Consider the following 14844-nt stretch of genomic DNA (forward strand, 5'->3'; position numbering starts at 1 on the left):
AGAATTTTTAGTGTGTAGCGGCCTCCTGGAAGGCATATCCACCAGCTTGGTATCTTTGTTTTGAATGAGAGTGTGGTAATGGGTAAATCACAGTTTCCATTTGAAGCTGTCACGCTCTTGACTTTTACTGCACTCTGTATACCTTGTATCGAGACTCCAAACCCAATTAATGTTGCGCATTGTAAGACGGAAGGTGTTTTCATTATTCCTTAGAAGGCTGTAATTAGTAGATAAGTAAGCATAGTTGACAAAATCTATTGAGTTCCTTTTTTTTTTTTTTTACACCCAGTGTACACATTAATTTTGTTTGTTGCTTTAAAAAACATTTGCAGGCTTCTATTGCTTGAAATAATCCCAAAGAAGAGCTTGACTTGTTTTAATGAGGCTTATTCATCACATCCTCTATTTGAACTAATCTGTGGTGTTAATGATTTCCTCTGTACTGCAAGACCAGAAATGTGATTCTTGTAATCCTTTGCTGTGTGAGGGGACAAAACTTCACAATCACATGATACAATTTCACTCCAACAAAATGTCAGTAAATTCATTAATCAAAAGAGGTTGTTCTAAAACTTTTAGAACTTCTTTACTTATTACTTTTGTAACACTTTTCAACATGTGACATGTTTATTTACAGTGATCACCTTCCTTAAAGTATTTGAGGGTGGAGGGACCAGTGCACTGTATCTGTGCATTCTACCAAGTATACATATGTACTGACTCATATGGCTGTCTGACTAATTTGAACTTCACCGACTGGAAGGGGATGAAACCTGATTTGTACCTTGACAACCATTCTTTTTAGAAATAACCACATTTTTTTAAGCAGCAGGTGCAGAGTTTCTCAACAAGTTGGAAATATCAATATATTAATTTTGTGACTAGAAGAGATTCATAATTAGGAAAATCCCCAAACCTGGACTTTCTGTCCCTCCACTAGACAGTGTTTGCATTTTTACATTTTGAATAGGAGATGTGGTGTCCATGTTTTTACGATTTTTCTTTCTTTCATGTTTCCCAGGCTGAGCCTCTGTCTTACGTCGGACCAGGGGAGATAATTGGCATCGGAGTCCTTGCCTTTGTCATCATTTTCCTCCTAATACTCTTCGTCGCCTTTAGGAAAAAAATTAAATTCAGGAAAGAGTCAGACCCGGGCCCAGGAGCTCAAGCTGTGATGGGCATCGCAGCTATTTCCACAGAAACAAGTTACATGCTACACAAGACTGGCATGGGGGCAGAAGGGATCGAGTTCAAAGCCGTGCGTCTATCAGGTTCACCGGGGAACACGACCGTGTATGGTGAGGTGGGAGCCAGCATGGGTGGCCCTCCCCAGGTCATGGTGCGTCCGACTGCCCATTCCGCTCTACCAGGAGGACTCAGCAACCAGGGCCTGAGGAGTGGAGATGGTGACAAGACCACTTCCAGTGAGGGCAGTCAGGTGTGCAAAAGTCTGCATGGGCATGTGTTAATGACTATAATTTACTGTATTCATGTGTATCCTGTATCTTATATCAACTTACTGGATGGGCAGGTTTTGTCATGAGAGCAAATTAATTTGATGAAAACTCATAAAAAAAGTCATCATAGATACAGTATAATCTTTGAGGAAAACAAGTTAACAGTATGAACATGTAGTATTTACAGAAACTGGCCTGATGCCTTTAGGATAAAATTAACATTATAAAACTACAATAATTACAATCCCAGACAATATCTATTTTATATCATAATATCAATATTTATATAGTAAAATAATATCTCCCAGCTCTTTAGTCCCTTTTGATGATGCTGTGCTTCTGTGATTCAATTGCATCTCTTCTATTCTTTGAAAAAGACTCAGAATATTACTTCTTATATCACTCCTATTCTTACCAACAGTAATTGGGACAACCATGGTGTTCCTGAGAAGTACACGAGCAATGCAGCTGACAACAAAAGAGTGCTTCTATGGCAGGAACTAAGAGTTATGGGGTTTTGATATAACAGAAAATATGGGATGATAAAAACATTTGTGGAACAGGCATTGTGTCGTATGGATAATAAACTGACAGGATTAATTATTTTCTCATTAATTATCTCATTTTAAGCCACTGTGTGTAAAATCTAAAAGATCTGGTGCCACCCAGTGGTAGCATTAAAACAGGCCCCCATGATGATAGTTCAACCCAGGGGCTTTGAGATGACTTGAGCTGAAAGCAAAACATAATCTATAATAATTTAATTTTGCCAAGATTTTCTCACTTTTCCACAAACAAAAACTTAAGTCATCAGCACAATTTGAGAAATGCTGCAATCACACAAAAATCGGACGCATTGTGACTTTAAATGGGACTTCAGGAAAATAAAATCTTTAGAGAAGTCTAGCATTGTATTTCATTTTTCAAGCAGGCTAACCAAGTCCCTTAAACCGCTGGACATTTTCAGTTTTAGCAAACACTAGTCAAGCCGGAACAAAAAGTGACATTTGAGGGAAACAATTTGGCAGATCAGAGTGGCAGATCTGGTATGCTAGCAAGAATTAATGGCAGCAGAACGATATATGTAGGACTTATTCAATATAGCATATATGTTTATTATACTTCATTGAAGTAAAAGAACATGTTACCAGGAGCCACTTCATTGATATGTTTGTAAAGGAACTCTGTGGAACAGAGAAATACATTACACCAGTGTTGTTGTTACAGAAACTACTTGTTAATTAATTGTCACTTTTGGTCTGGTTTTTGATATAAAATAAATCAATTTTCTGCCTTTTTTCTTGTGTCTCTACAGTTCAGCAGCTTCCTCTCAGATGTGTCTAATGTCCGAGGTGTGGCCAATAGGAGGGGCATTGCAGTGTGCAGCGTGGCTCCCAATCTCCCCTCGACATCGGCCAGTCGGTCAGAGCACAGCCCGGCCCACAAAGTGTCCTGGGAGGGTGAAGAAATGAGGGAGAAAGGGCTGGAGAGGGGAAGAGCCGAGAGAGAGGAAGAGTGGGGGAAGAGGGCTTTTGAGTTGGAGAGAACACAGAGAGATAACAGTCCACAGGGTAAGCCTGCAACAATGGGCATGCACAGATGCACACTCACATACACACACCGTTTCTAACCTGATCAAAAAGGCAGAGTACACAGGCCATGAACTCATTGTGCTACATCCATACAAGCATCTTCACTGAGAGAGCTTATTTCACAGTGATCTGTGCCTTTTGATCACACACATCAAAGTAAATGGCCCAGAGTAGGCAAGAGTGATATTTTTTATTTTGCCATCATTTCATTTCATTTTTACTATTTACATCCTGGGAGCAACACATGATAATATAGCTTTATGTTACTCTGCTGAAATTGTCAATTATGTCATATTGTATCAGGATAACTCTTACATATCTTGTGCACTTCTGTTTGAATGGTCAGGGTAATCAGCCAGAACTGATGTCCTCTGTTCTTGTCCTACTTTTGCTCAAAAAAGTTAAGTCAAAATCCGAGAAGTTGGAACACTTCCACCCAAAAACTTTCACTTCTTTTTTTTGTTTTTGTCAACTGAGAGGGCAACAAACTGAAGAAGATCAGCAAGACACTGTTGTCAGATAATTCAGCTTCAGTCTGATATTTAGCTGCCAACATTGTCAACAAGAAGTCCACAGTTCACGGTTTATTCTCTCTCAATAAAACATTTACATAACATGTCAGTGCTATGGTAGACGTCAGATATTTCGATTCTCTATCCAACCTGTTGTTTGAATAATACAGCTTGCAGTGGGAACTTCCTGCCTGTTAATTATTGATTTCTTCCTGTGGGAATGGGAAATAGGCTATTTTTTTTTTTTTTTTTTTTGCTCCCCTGCTGAGTGTATGCAGAAAAAAAGAAAAGCATGTACCCTTAGGGCTCACAGTTACACTACAATCCATTAATTAAAATGTGAGTAAGCCTACTAATATTTTAACGGAGCAAACTGATATCCTGATTATTCTGTTAATGACTCCAATGTTAATTGATCAATTGATAACAGTTTAGTTACATATTTACACCACACCAACCACATACAAGTATAGTAATGAATATTGCAATATGTAGGCACAAGTCAACATGTAAAATACTAACTAACAAGGGAACAGATAGGTCATTTTCTGTCACTACCTGCTCCATCACGAATAAATCAAATTTAATAAATAATTAAATACTTGAAAAATACTTGTCGACAAATCAAGCCATATTGCTCAGTTTTTGGTAACTGTGCTCCCAAATACAGGATGTCTCATGGAATAAACCCTCTTAATGGATGCCAGTTTAAAAGCTCTAACAGGACGGATTACAGAAAGCAATTTGTTTTTATTGTTTAGTTTTCATTGCTGAAAAGGAAGTGGGAGTTAAAACTATTGGAGCTTAAGACTGGACCATGTTTGGTTTAGCGTTAGTGTAAATACATGTTTTCCACTAAAATATTATCAATGGGTAGCCTGGTGTGACCGGACCCAAAGTCATTGGATGAAAATATGGGCCTGGGTACCCTCCATAGGGAATTGTATCAAATCATTGGATCCCACCAGGTTAATATTAAAACTATTGGAGCAGCCTTTAACTAATCGGCATTGACCACCAAATGTGCTGAAACTATACCAGTGCTGCAACTACATTTAGAAAAAAACGAAAAAAAAACTTCAACTTCATCGCACTTAGACCCCCACTAGTTGCTTATTATTCCGCCTTTCAGAGCATATATGTGAAAAGGGTTTCTAGACTATAATCATAGTGAAGAAAACTGAAACTGTGAGCAATAGTCTGGCAGAGCCAGAGGGTTTGAATAGAAAAATTTGAAAAAATATGGAAAAATTAAAGGCAGCAAAACTTGTCATTTTGCCAGCAAATTATTTATATTTACAATTAATTCAGCCTGATTAGATATTTTCCTGAACTGTAATGTGAATATTTAGTTTTTCAAGATGTTGTCAGAGTTAAAAGATTCATGATAAAAACTGAACAAGAAGATTTTTGATGGCTCTTACAATTCAAAAATGAAAGGGGGTTTAACAAGTCTCCATGGGGTCAAAGAGTAGAAAATGACTTGGCTGAGTGTTTAGGATTACAGTAGAGGTTGGGTCCAACATGGCAGGGGAGCAGGGTAGTCACTGGCACAACAACAAATACATGTGTGTGAGGAAATAAAATAAATAGGGTAGTGAAAAAGAATAAAACATTTTTTTACTTTAAAAAAAAACTTGATTATGTTGAGTGTCCCCTCACCTGCATCCTGAATAAGACCAGTGACTGCTGCACTGCCTTTCTTATTTAGTTTGATTGATGGTACTGTCTTACTGCTCACATCCTCACAGGAGCGTTTCACTTGTTCCACAAGCATTCGACCATGACCACATAGCTTGGGCTTAGAAAGCTAAAGTTGATGTCCAGACATCCTGGCCCTCATGGAGTTGGTTGTGAAGTACAGTTTTGGTTATAAAATGGGCCAAGCCCTGCATAGTCGCTAGCCAAATATACAATAAAAAGCACAATATTGAAGACGGTCTGACAGACAGGGAAAAGATGTCGTATCCATTTATGAGAAGTATAGCACAATCACAAAACCTCTTAGAACAAACCATTTTGCACTACTGTTTACTAAAAATGTTTATTACTGTAAAATACAGGAAAAATTACTCACTAATAGTATATACAAAGATGCAGTTGAAAGAGCAGAAAACAACAGCAGATGAAGATGGATTTGTAACAGTATTTCCGAAAAACATAAAATAGCGCTTGGTGGAGTTGTACATTTTTAGGTTTTGTGCTAATATAATAGTTTTATGTCTATCGATCGTTTTGTCAGATCCTTAGTTTTATAAACAGAAACAAGACAAGAGTGTCTACATGCAGTTTTTTTCCCCATTTGACGAAATATGTCTCAGTACATCAGTGTTTACTGCATCGCAATATGAGTAGCTATACAAGAACTTGCATACTCTTAGATTAACACACTTATGATTAGATTAGGAAATATCTGAGCAAAACTAAGAATTCCAAGCATTTAAAGCCAAACAATGACAGTCAGCGTCACCCATTTAGTTTAGTATGAAGTATTGCAATTAAGCGGCAATCAACAGTGGCATCACCCATTGATTAGTGAACTGCTGTTCTGAAAGCCTGTTGAAGAAAAATCCACTCAAGGTCCTAATCCAAAATTTGCTGTAGTTGGTGTTATATTAATACAGATATATGCCGGCATGGTGAGCTTCCAGAAGCAGAGTGTAGGTCTGATAGGGTAAGCGGACTAAACACTATTGAAAGAGGAAGGCATTTATACACGTGACAATGGGCAAAAGGGTGGGGGGACAATATGTAAATGCTGACCAAAGGGCAGAAAACCTCAAAGGGTTTTATCAACCACAAAGGGACGGAAAAGGGCAAAGGGTGGGGGAGACAATATCTACACAAATGCTGACCAAATGGAATAGGTGGGGTATGGTTTTCCCACAGATGTTACAGAGGTCATGACATCTGGCAGACAATAGAAAACATCGAAGACGAAAAGATCAATGAGTTAAAACTGCAGGTGTTCTGTGGTCACCTTATTCACACGTGGTTTCAAACTGTAATGAAATTTGAATAGAGAGAATAAATATTTCACATAAAAGAATTGTTAAAGAATACTGTCTGTATTACAATTTCTTCCTCAAGCCTCTAGTTCAGTATTTTGGCCGGAGCCAGAAGCGACTATATTTGGACGAGCTGAGGAGGAGCGAGTGGTGAATCTGACTCGATCTCTGTTGACACTATGCCTGCCCACCTGTCACGAAAACCTGACCGCAACACAAGTCTGTCAATCAAATAGGCACGACCCCAAAATTACCGCCTTTTGAGGCCTAATATCTAATTAATGATGAAATTGTTTTCAGATGGACTGCTAGAAAACTTAGAAGAAGGAGAGACTGGCAGTGATGTCTGTAAAGCATTCCTGTTTTTTTCTTTTTGTTCCATCTACCAGCATCAATCCTCTTTAAGTTTTGCCAAAAGTTTGCTAAAAGTTACTTTTAATCTCATCAGAAAAGCTGCCACCTTCTGTTTCCAAGCAGTTTTATTTTGCGAATAGAATTGTTTTTAGAGACCATGATTTCCGCTCTGTTGTCTTTTGTACCTTTTCCCACTTTGAACAATAATGTGAAACAAGGCATTTTGTTGCTGCTAGATTAGAGCACCTGGTAGAAATGCACCTATCCCTTGGCTTAACAGGCCGTGTTGTCGACAGTCTTCACAGCCACATGCCTTTTTGTGAAGTCATTGTGACACCCGAGTACCAGCTCTTGTTCGCAGTTGTTTGACAAACAATCACTCAGAGGCAATTCTGAGTGATCTGAAAGAATACCATCCACCAAATAATAACTAAGCAACAAAAAACAGTGTCAGGGATCAAACTGACTTGTAAGTATCTGTTCATTTGAAATGGTACCTCTACAGAAATGTAGATTAAAGCTAACAGGAGATCTTAAGGCTGGCAGAGATCTTCAAATGAAATTTCATTTGACTTGTTTGAACTGACAAAATGTCAGGTTTGTAACCTGAAGTAAAAGCTTTGATTACCGCAATGTGAAAAACTTTTCGGGATTTTGACTCAGCTTCATCCATAACCCCACTTGCCATACTACCCTGCAGCTGATGAACTTTGTCATGCGATTTGTTGTAGTTTGGGATGTATTTTTCAATCTACCTGTTGTTTTGAGGAGTTACAGTACACAGGAACAAGTAACTCTGTGGTTGCCACCCTCTATAACACCTCCAGCTGGTGAAGATTGCTTTAAATGAGCCGAGCTAGAGGTGCTGTGTGTACTGGGAATTGTTGAAAAGGCTGTGTACCAAAGCAGTTAGGCAGCCTTTGAGAAAAGAGCAAATTTCATTCAGAGTAAAAGAGCAAATTCAATTGTTTTAACATGCTTTACATAGTTTATTTTATATACACTAGGGAGATTTGAGTTAGAAAGAAAGTGGACAAGTGAAAGCATGGATAGGTGGACATATTTCAGTTCCGATTTCTTTCTCATAATTGGAGTGAAATAAGTTTTTGTCCCTGTAAACTCCGGTCCTGGGCCTTTCTGTGCGGAGTTTGCATGTTCTCCCTGTGCTTGCGTGGGTTCTCTCCGGGTTCTCCGGCTTCCTCCCATCATCCAAAAACATGCATCTCAGGTCAGGTTACCTGGCGCCGCGCTAGTGGCAGCCTGCTGCAGCAGCTCCCCCCTGAGAGGCCCCCTGCTGTAGTGAAGAAATTTCCCCTCGGGGATTAATAAAGTGTATAAAATCAAAAATCAAATAATCATTTCTTCTCTTCATCCTGGTTGTAAAGTAACCTTTTTTGAAAATCTGAACAAATATCAACTTACCGTTAATTTTCCTTATATTTGAAGTGTTTTATGTTGATATGAATATGTATCTCTTGTGTTTATACAATAGATGTGTCAGAGCTGGTGGACGAGGTTTCGTGTCTTTCAGACTCCACGTCTGAGGAGCGCTCCCTCAGTTCCTACACTTCAGAGTCCTTTGATGACAATGGTAAGACTCTAAATGCTAAAATGACACAAAACACTTTGCACTTCATCTTTCACAAGAAAAAACATCTGGGAACCACTGTTTCAGATAACTTTAACCATGAAATCACTGAAAAGCGAGCAGACATTAGACCTGAGGAAATGTTTAATAGAAGGAACCTTTAAGCAACCAAATCCATACATCAAAGGTTAATGCACAGATCCACTGTGAAAGAATAAATCATTTTTCTAAACTTTTCTAGAATTCCGTGGAGTGTCTTTTTCCCAGATCAATCTTTCCCTGACTAAGTATAAGAGGGTGGTAGTCAAACACCCTAATGATCATGTGCGTGTGCATGTGTATGGGGTTGTGTTCTTCAGATAGGGAATCCATGTCGATGCTTTCTTCCCTGTCTAATTAGTGTAGCAGCACAGAAAGGACCCCCTGTGTCTCTCCCATTTCCTTATAGGACACGCACGCACACCACATGAATACAAACGTGTTAGCAAGACCAACATTTCTCCTGTTCTCAACACGTGTGCACACACATGCTTGTACATATTCTCCGTATCATCTCAGTCCCACCCTACACCAAAAACGTTCCCCTATTCATAAATCTACTAACATTGTTTATGTTTTTCTTCTTCTTCTTCTCTCTTTCTTTATTCTCCCCAGCCTCCATAGTGACAGTCATACGTCTAGTCAATGATACTGTTGATAATATTGAAAGTGAAGGTATGAAAGAATATCTTCAACTAACTCCTCCATCTCTTCTGTGTCTTCTGATGACAAAATGTTTGTTCAGTGTGCAGAACAAAGACACAATGTTCTGAATGCGGCCAACCCTGTCTTATTAAGAATAAAACATCTTGCTTAGATTTCTAATACTTTTGTCAGTTTCTGACGCTGGATCTGTCTGTGTTTAAATTTTTCCCCTTTGGTTTCTGTGTTGTTTATCTCAGTGTAACTCTGACTTTCGCTTTCTCTCTTCCTTTATAGTGTCAAACATGGACAAAGAACAGTGGCAGAACAGCCCTGGTGAGTGAGATTTTAAAGCAACTGAAAAACATCTTATTAACTTGCCTTCCCTTCAATGTTATTTTTCAAGCTGTCCTTCCAAAACCTAACCTTTTGTATGCTTGACAACATTTTTCTCTGAATACTGTTATCATACTCTACACAGTATCGATTTCTGTTTATGCCAATGTCTTGCTTTCCAGACTTTGAATGGAAATGTAGGCTTCCGCTTTGTAGTTATGTTTTCTGAACTTGGAGGTCAAGAAACAGAACTACAAACTGTGAGTTGTTTTATAATTGGTGGTTCCGTTTTGAATATAGCAAAAACCAAAAAGCCAAAAAAAAGGCATCCAATCTTTGATGCCTTTGGTCAATTAAAATAAGACATTATATATACATTGGAACATTTCAATAAAGATAAATACAGATACATATGATTCAAAACCAAAGGAAGATGGAAAGATGGTATATGTAGCAATTACAATCGGCATGAATTCTTGTTATTTTGTTAAAATGTTACTTTCAAAGGGTGTGAAACGGTCTGCATGCGAGAGGAGCCGCCCCGAAATTCTGAAATGTATATATCTTTATATGGATATACAACTATATAATATAAGATCTGCCTGCAATACGTTTTTGATATTAGAATAAATCTGCTTTTTATAATAATACAAAAAACCATTAGGTCAAAAAATATTCCATAACATTTTATAGTTCATGGTTATTTAAGATAATTTGAATAATGATGAGCTTTAAATTGAGTGCTGCAGTCCTCACAGGCACAGCAAAGCTTTCACCCTGGCTTTGTAAAGCGTCTCAGTGGATTTTATGGGCACTTTGAGCCAAGCCTCACATCCGCACAGAACAGCGTAGGAGAAGGCAGCTTCAAAGATGTTATTTTTCACATTAAATGGGGCATCATCTCCAGCCTAAACACTCTGACTGAATACACGTTTTTTACTTAAACAAACATCAGGGCAGTCATCATCCAGTTACACCTATCCTATAAGATCCCTACGTCCCAGTCGGCAGCTTGTGCTGCAGTCATACAATCAATATTAATTGGCTCATAGTTACCAAGTCTGTTTCTTCTCAGTTGCATGTCATTTACTAGGTCTACAAAGCATTTCATTACTTACCCAGAGCAAGGCTGTGTTTCTGCCTCTGTCACTGGCAGCAGACTGAAGCACAAGCAGCTTTATTTCAGACAGAGAGAATTAAATGACTGAAATTGTTGTCAATATATTGTTCCAAATAACCCATTGGATTCAGTATTTTGTGGTAATATAATGCAAACATATTTTTTTTTATTATATATAAAAATATCCAATACAGTTATTCTCAAAAAGATGATTTATTATGAGGTAAACAATATTAATGTCTGCTATTGTGAAAATAGGGCTTGCAATTTGTCTCCATTTGAGATATCATTAATGATGGTTGCATGAGTTTTCATTTTGTGTTTGTGTGTACAATTTCAGTGTTCATGCATTAGTGTATATTATGTGTTATGAATTGTGTGTGTATTGTTGTTGGTTTACACGTATCAGTGTTGTGCTCAATAGCTCTCTCTCAAACTCCCTCTCTCACCATCTAGTGTTTTCTTCTATGTCATAATGCAGTGTGTCTTTCTGCATTCAGCTGTTTCTATGAGAATTTTATCATCAAAGGTTTTGTGTCCCATGAGATTTTTGTTTTGTTTTTCACTTCACTGACAGCAAGTCGCCACCTGCAGAGCAAAGATGAGATTTGTGTAGAGTTCATCAAAGAGTACCTTGTGGATTGTAAGAACATGCATTTCTTTCCCCCCTTAACCTTTCATTTGAAACTATTTCAACCAGAACTGAGCTATTTCAGCAGCATGGCATGGCAGTACAAGCCCCCAAAAGTTTTGTGGTTTGTTCACACGGCCGTCTGTCAGATATCTCTGTCCACACGTGTCATGCATTATATACGAGGGGCTGTCACTTTCCTGCACACCAATGAATTGTACTCCCCATCCCACACAGAGGGTGACCCTTTGGCTCCTCTTACTTCATCAATATGATATTTCTTCACTCACAGCTCATTAACCTAACCATGAATTATGCAACTTGCATGATGTAGTTTGTAGGAAGTTGTGGATTAGTGGGGAGGCGTATGTCAGTCCATTTAACAACATGAACTGACATGTCAGGGAAAGTATTGTGCTGATGGACTTTATTTGCACATGAATAAATACCAAATGAGAAATGGAGTAATTACACAATGTAAACATGGGGGAGAAATCTAACTGAACACATAGTAAGCCCCATAGCGACACAGTCAGAGACAAAGCCATCCAGAAGCCTCCTGCTGGAGCAGACACAAACTCAGAAACATGCAGTGCACACTCACACATGCACACATTCTCATGCACGCAGCTAACAAGCAACACTTTTCTATGAAAAACAAAATGGATCAAGGGATGAGATAATAAGCACAGGGAATAATAAAACTACCAAGGTGAAAAAATAGCAGCAAACACAAGCCAGATAGTGTGCATGCTATTCATTAATGTAATAAAAGAATACCACCCTCCTTTTTTCTTTTTCTTTTAAAAAGGATTTTGTTGCTGGTATCTTGTGTCTGTGGTTCTACACCTAAAGGTAACTGTTCTGGGCGATTGAATCTGCATTGATTTGAATAATTGTGAAAATCCTCACATCAGTCCTCCAGTAATTGATGCACAAAAGCATATTCACTGGCGTCACCTCACTCTCCATCCTGTAGATAAGATTGCAATGATACTGTTGTTTTAGTAGCGAAGTTGATTTATTGATGTGGCACCTTTCGCCGGCTGATCCTATTAGACAGATAATCTCATTCGTCCTCACACTGTGCAATGCGGAGGCTGTTCACATTTAAGTGAGAGCTATACTTGCAGTGATTTAGCAGTGCAAGTTTGTTCAGGGAATAAAAAGCCTCAGATCCAAACACGGAATGTTAACTCAGTTCAATTTCTAAAATCTCCATTAAATCATAATCATAATCATGTCACTAAAACTATTCCAGACTACTTAAAAAGTTTTTTATTTTTTATTTTTACCGTTGTTGTCCTTGTCTTTTCAGCATACCGGTGGGAGTCTTTGTGTCAGACTTCAAGCTGGCTGTCACCATCTCGTCTGCGTCCACCAGAGGTAGGATCCCATTACGACCTCAGTGACGCCCAGCAGAACATCAGGCGAGGAGGCAGCACTCGCTCTCTCCAGCTGGACTACAGCGTGATGGGCTACAGCGGTGACAGAGGCCATGAGCGGGGACTTGAATCCAGGAGGAGGACCTTCCAGTGGGAGAGGAATCAGTCTGGTGAGTGGGTGAGGAACCCCCCCCTGGACAGAGAAGAAAAGAGAAGTCACGACAGGGAAGGAAAGATCACGGGGAGCAGGGACATGGTGGGGCAACAGGACAACAGAGAGCTGCACGGCCATGACAGTTGCGAAGACAGCGCCTCGCCTGTTTATGAGGAATACCAAGAGTCCAGCCATGATCCAGAGCAAAACGAAAACACAGAGAGTCTTTATGACACACTTCCTCCAACTCGGCGAGCCTACGAAGGATACCCGTCAAGCCCCCCAGGCCTCAACCTGCACCCGGCTCAGCTTCTGCCCCCTCTCAGGGCCTGGGACTTACAGACGGGGGAATGGAGGGGATCACAGGAGGACCGCACAGGGCTTGGCTCTAGTAGCCTGTCAGGCTCTGGGGATGAGCTAGAAAGACTACTGAACCTGGTGTCACTCAGAGCCAGGAGAGCCACGCGAACAAATAGAGCCTCCACTGGATCGGAACCCACGACAGGCTGGGACGGATTTAAATGAGTACACAAGACTGTTTAAAACAAATAGATTTAATATTCCTTCATAAATTATATGGAGGCAGTGATTCTCTCAGATTAGACTTGACATTTGTCATACTACACCATTGGTCCACCACCTAAAAATAATTGAACAAGAAAATTACCATATATGCTTTTATTATTCTGCATTATTATCCTGGTGTAAACAAGCACTAATCCACCACCAATCCCCTAGCTCATTTGTAAAATGGAGAAATAAGAGGAAATATGTGTTCTCTTGACACCTTCACCTGCGCCGTGATTGCAATTGGCTGTGAATCAATGCTTTTGCATTTATTTTTTTTAGAGTCACTGAAGCACAGCATTTGCAGCCAGTCTGTCTCTGTTTTGGATGATACTAATGTATGTACATATGTTATGATGTATTTCACACATTGCTCTGTCGGATCACACGTACACAGGCGCTCACTCTCTCTCTCTCTCTCTCTCTCTCTCTCTCTCTCTCTCTCTCTCTCTCTCTCTCTCTCTCTCACACACACACACACACACACACACACACACACACACACACACACACACACACACACACACACACACACACAATCACTGTGGTAACTCAACCATGTAACACTTAATGCATTTATTATTCTTTACTGACATATGCTCAGGGTTCTTTTGGAAAGAACTACTCACCCAAATCCTAGACATTAAATGAAAGAAGCTATTAAAATTACCACAAGCTGATACCAGGGGATCTTTACTAAATCATTTAATTATTCTATGATTATTTATTAAATAATTACACTATTAATTTGTCTGGTTGGTTATGGGCATCTTCATGAACACACACATCATGGGCATCTGGCTTGTGTGTTTATTATTAAATAGAGCACTTGTGTGTGGAAGTATACAGATTCACTAATCAACACACATCTTAATGATACATTATGCATTTTGTATATATTGCCAAAGCTGAACTTTCAGCAGTGCTTCAGGCCACTTCACACCTGATGTTAACATGTGTAATGAATTTTCAGACATTATGTGCTGAAAGGCTCGGAGAACTGTGTGGAAATGCAACCGTGAAGTACAGAATCACTCACCCAAGACATGTGCACACGCTCGGCTCACTGATAACGCAGTGTAAATGCTGCTGTGCTCCCAGTTCACACACAACAAAGGGAATGCAAATGGAAATAAACTCCATGCTAAACAACTCTGAACACAGGCACAACAAACAGGTAGTGGATAACTGTGAGGATTTTAGGATGCACATTTTCATGAAGGCCGTTCAGGACACTCGCGGATTGGGAAGGAACCAGACCAAATGTCTGCTGTCAGGATTACAGTTTGTCATGGAAACAGCTGCACTAACCTGCATTCATCTCACGCTCTCCTATACATCCTTTGGTGAATGTTTTTGTGATAAAAGACTGTCATTGTGCTGTAAGAAAACATTCACATCTTACTTAAATCTATTGTGTGGGACTTTTACATATTAATGAAAGCCCTTTCATTAATTT

The 14844-nt window shown here is 39.3% G+C and overlaps 1 protein-coding gene across 1 annotated transcript in view; it reads left to right on the forward strand.

Moving 5' to 3' along the window:
- LOC138634956 (protocadherin Fat 3) overlaps positions 1 to 14067 on the forward strand; it is a 67495-nt gene extending 53428 nt beyond the window's left edge. Inside the window, exons 47-52 of the mRNA XM_069722208.1 lie at positions 1022 to 1438; positions 2773 to 3028; positions 8416 to 8514; positions 9166 to 9225; positions 9490 to 9528; positions 12598 to 14067. Coding sequence (XP_069578309.1) covers positions 1022 to 1438; positions 2773 to 3028; positions 8416 to 8514; positions 9166 to 9225; positions 9490 to 9528; positions 12598 to 13343 — 1617 coding nt within the window. The 3' untranslated portion in view covers positions 13344 to 14067. The remainder of the gene's footprint in view (positions 1 to 1021; positions 1439 to 2772; positions 3029 to 8415; positions 8515 to 9165; positions 9226 to 9489; positions 9529 to 12597) is intronic.
- The last annotated feature ends 777 nt before the right edge of the window (positions 14068 to 14844 follow it).

Source organism: Brachyistius frenatus, unplaced genomic scaffold, assembly GCF_029030835.1.
Source record: "Brachyistius frenatus isolate BFR_SWC_R1_liver_20210118 unplaced genomic scaffold, ASM2903083v1 Contig_5, whole genome shotgun sequence".
In the NCBI taxonomy this organism is placed as follows: domain Eukaryota; kingdom Metazoa; phylum Chordata; class Actinopteri; family Embiotocidae; genus Brachyistius; species Brachyistius frenatus.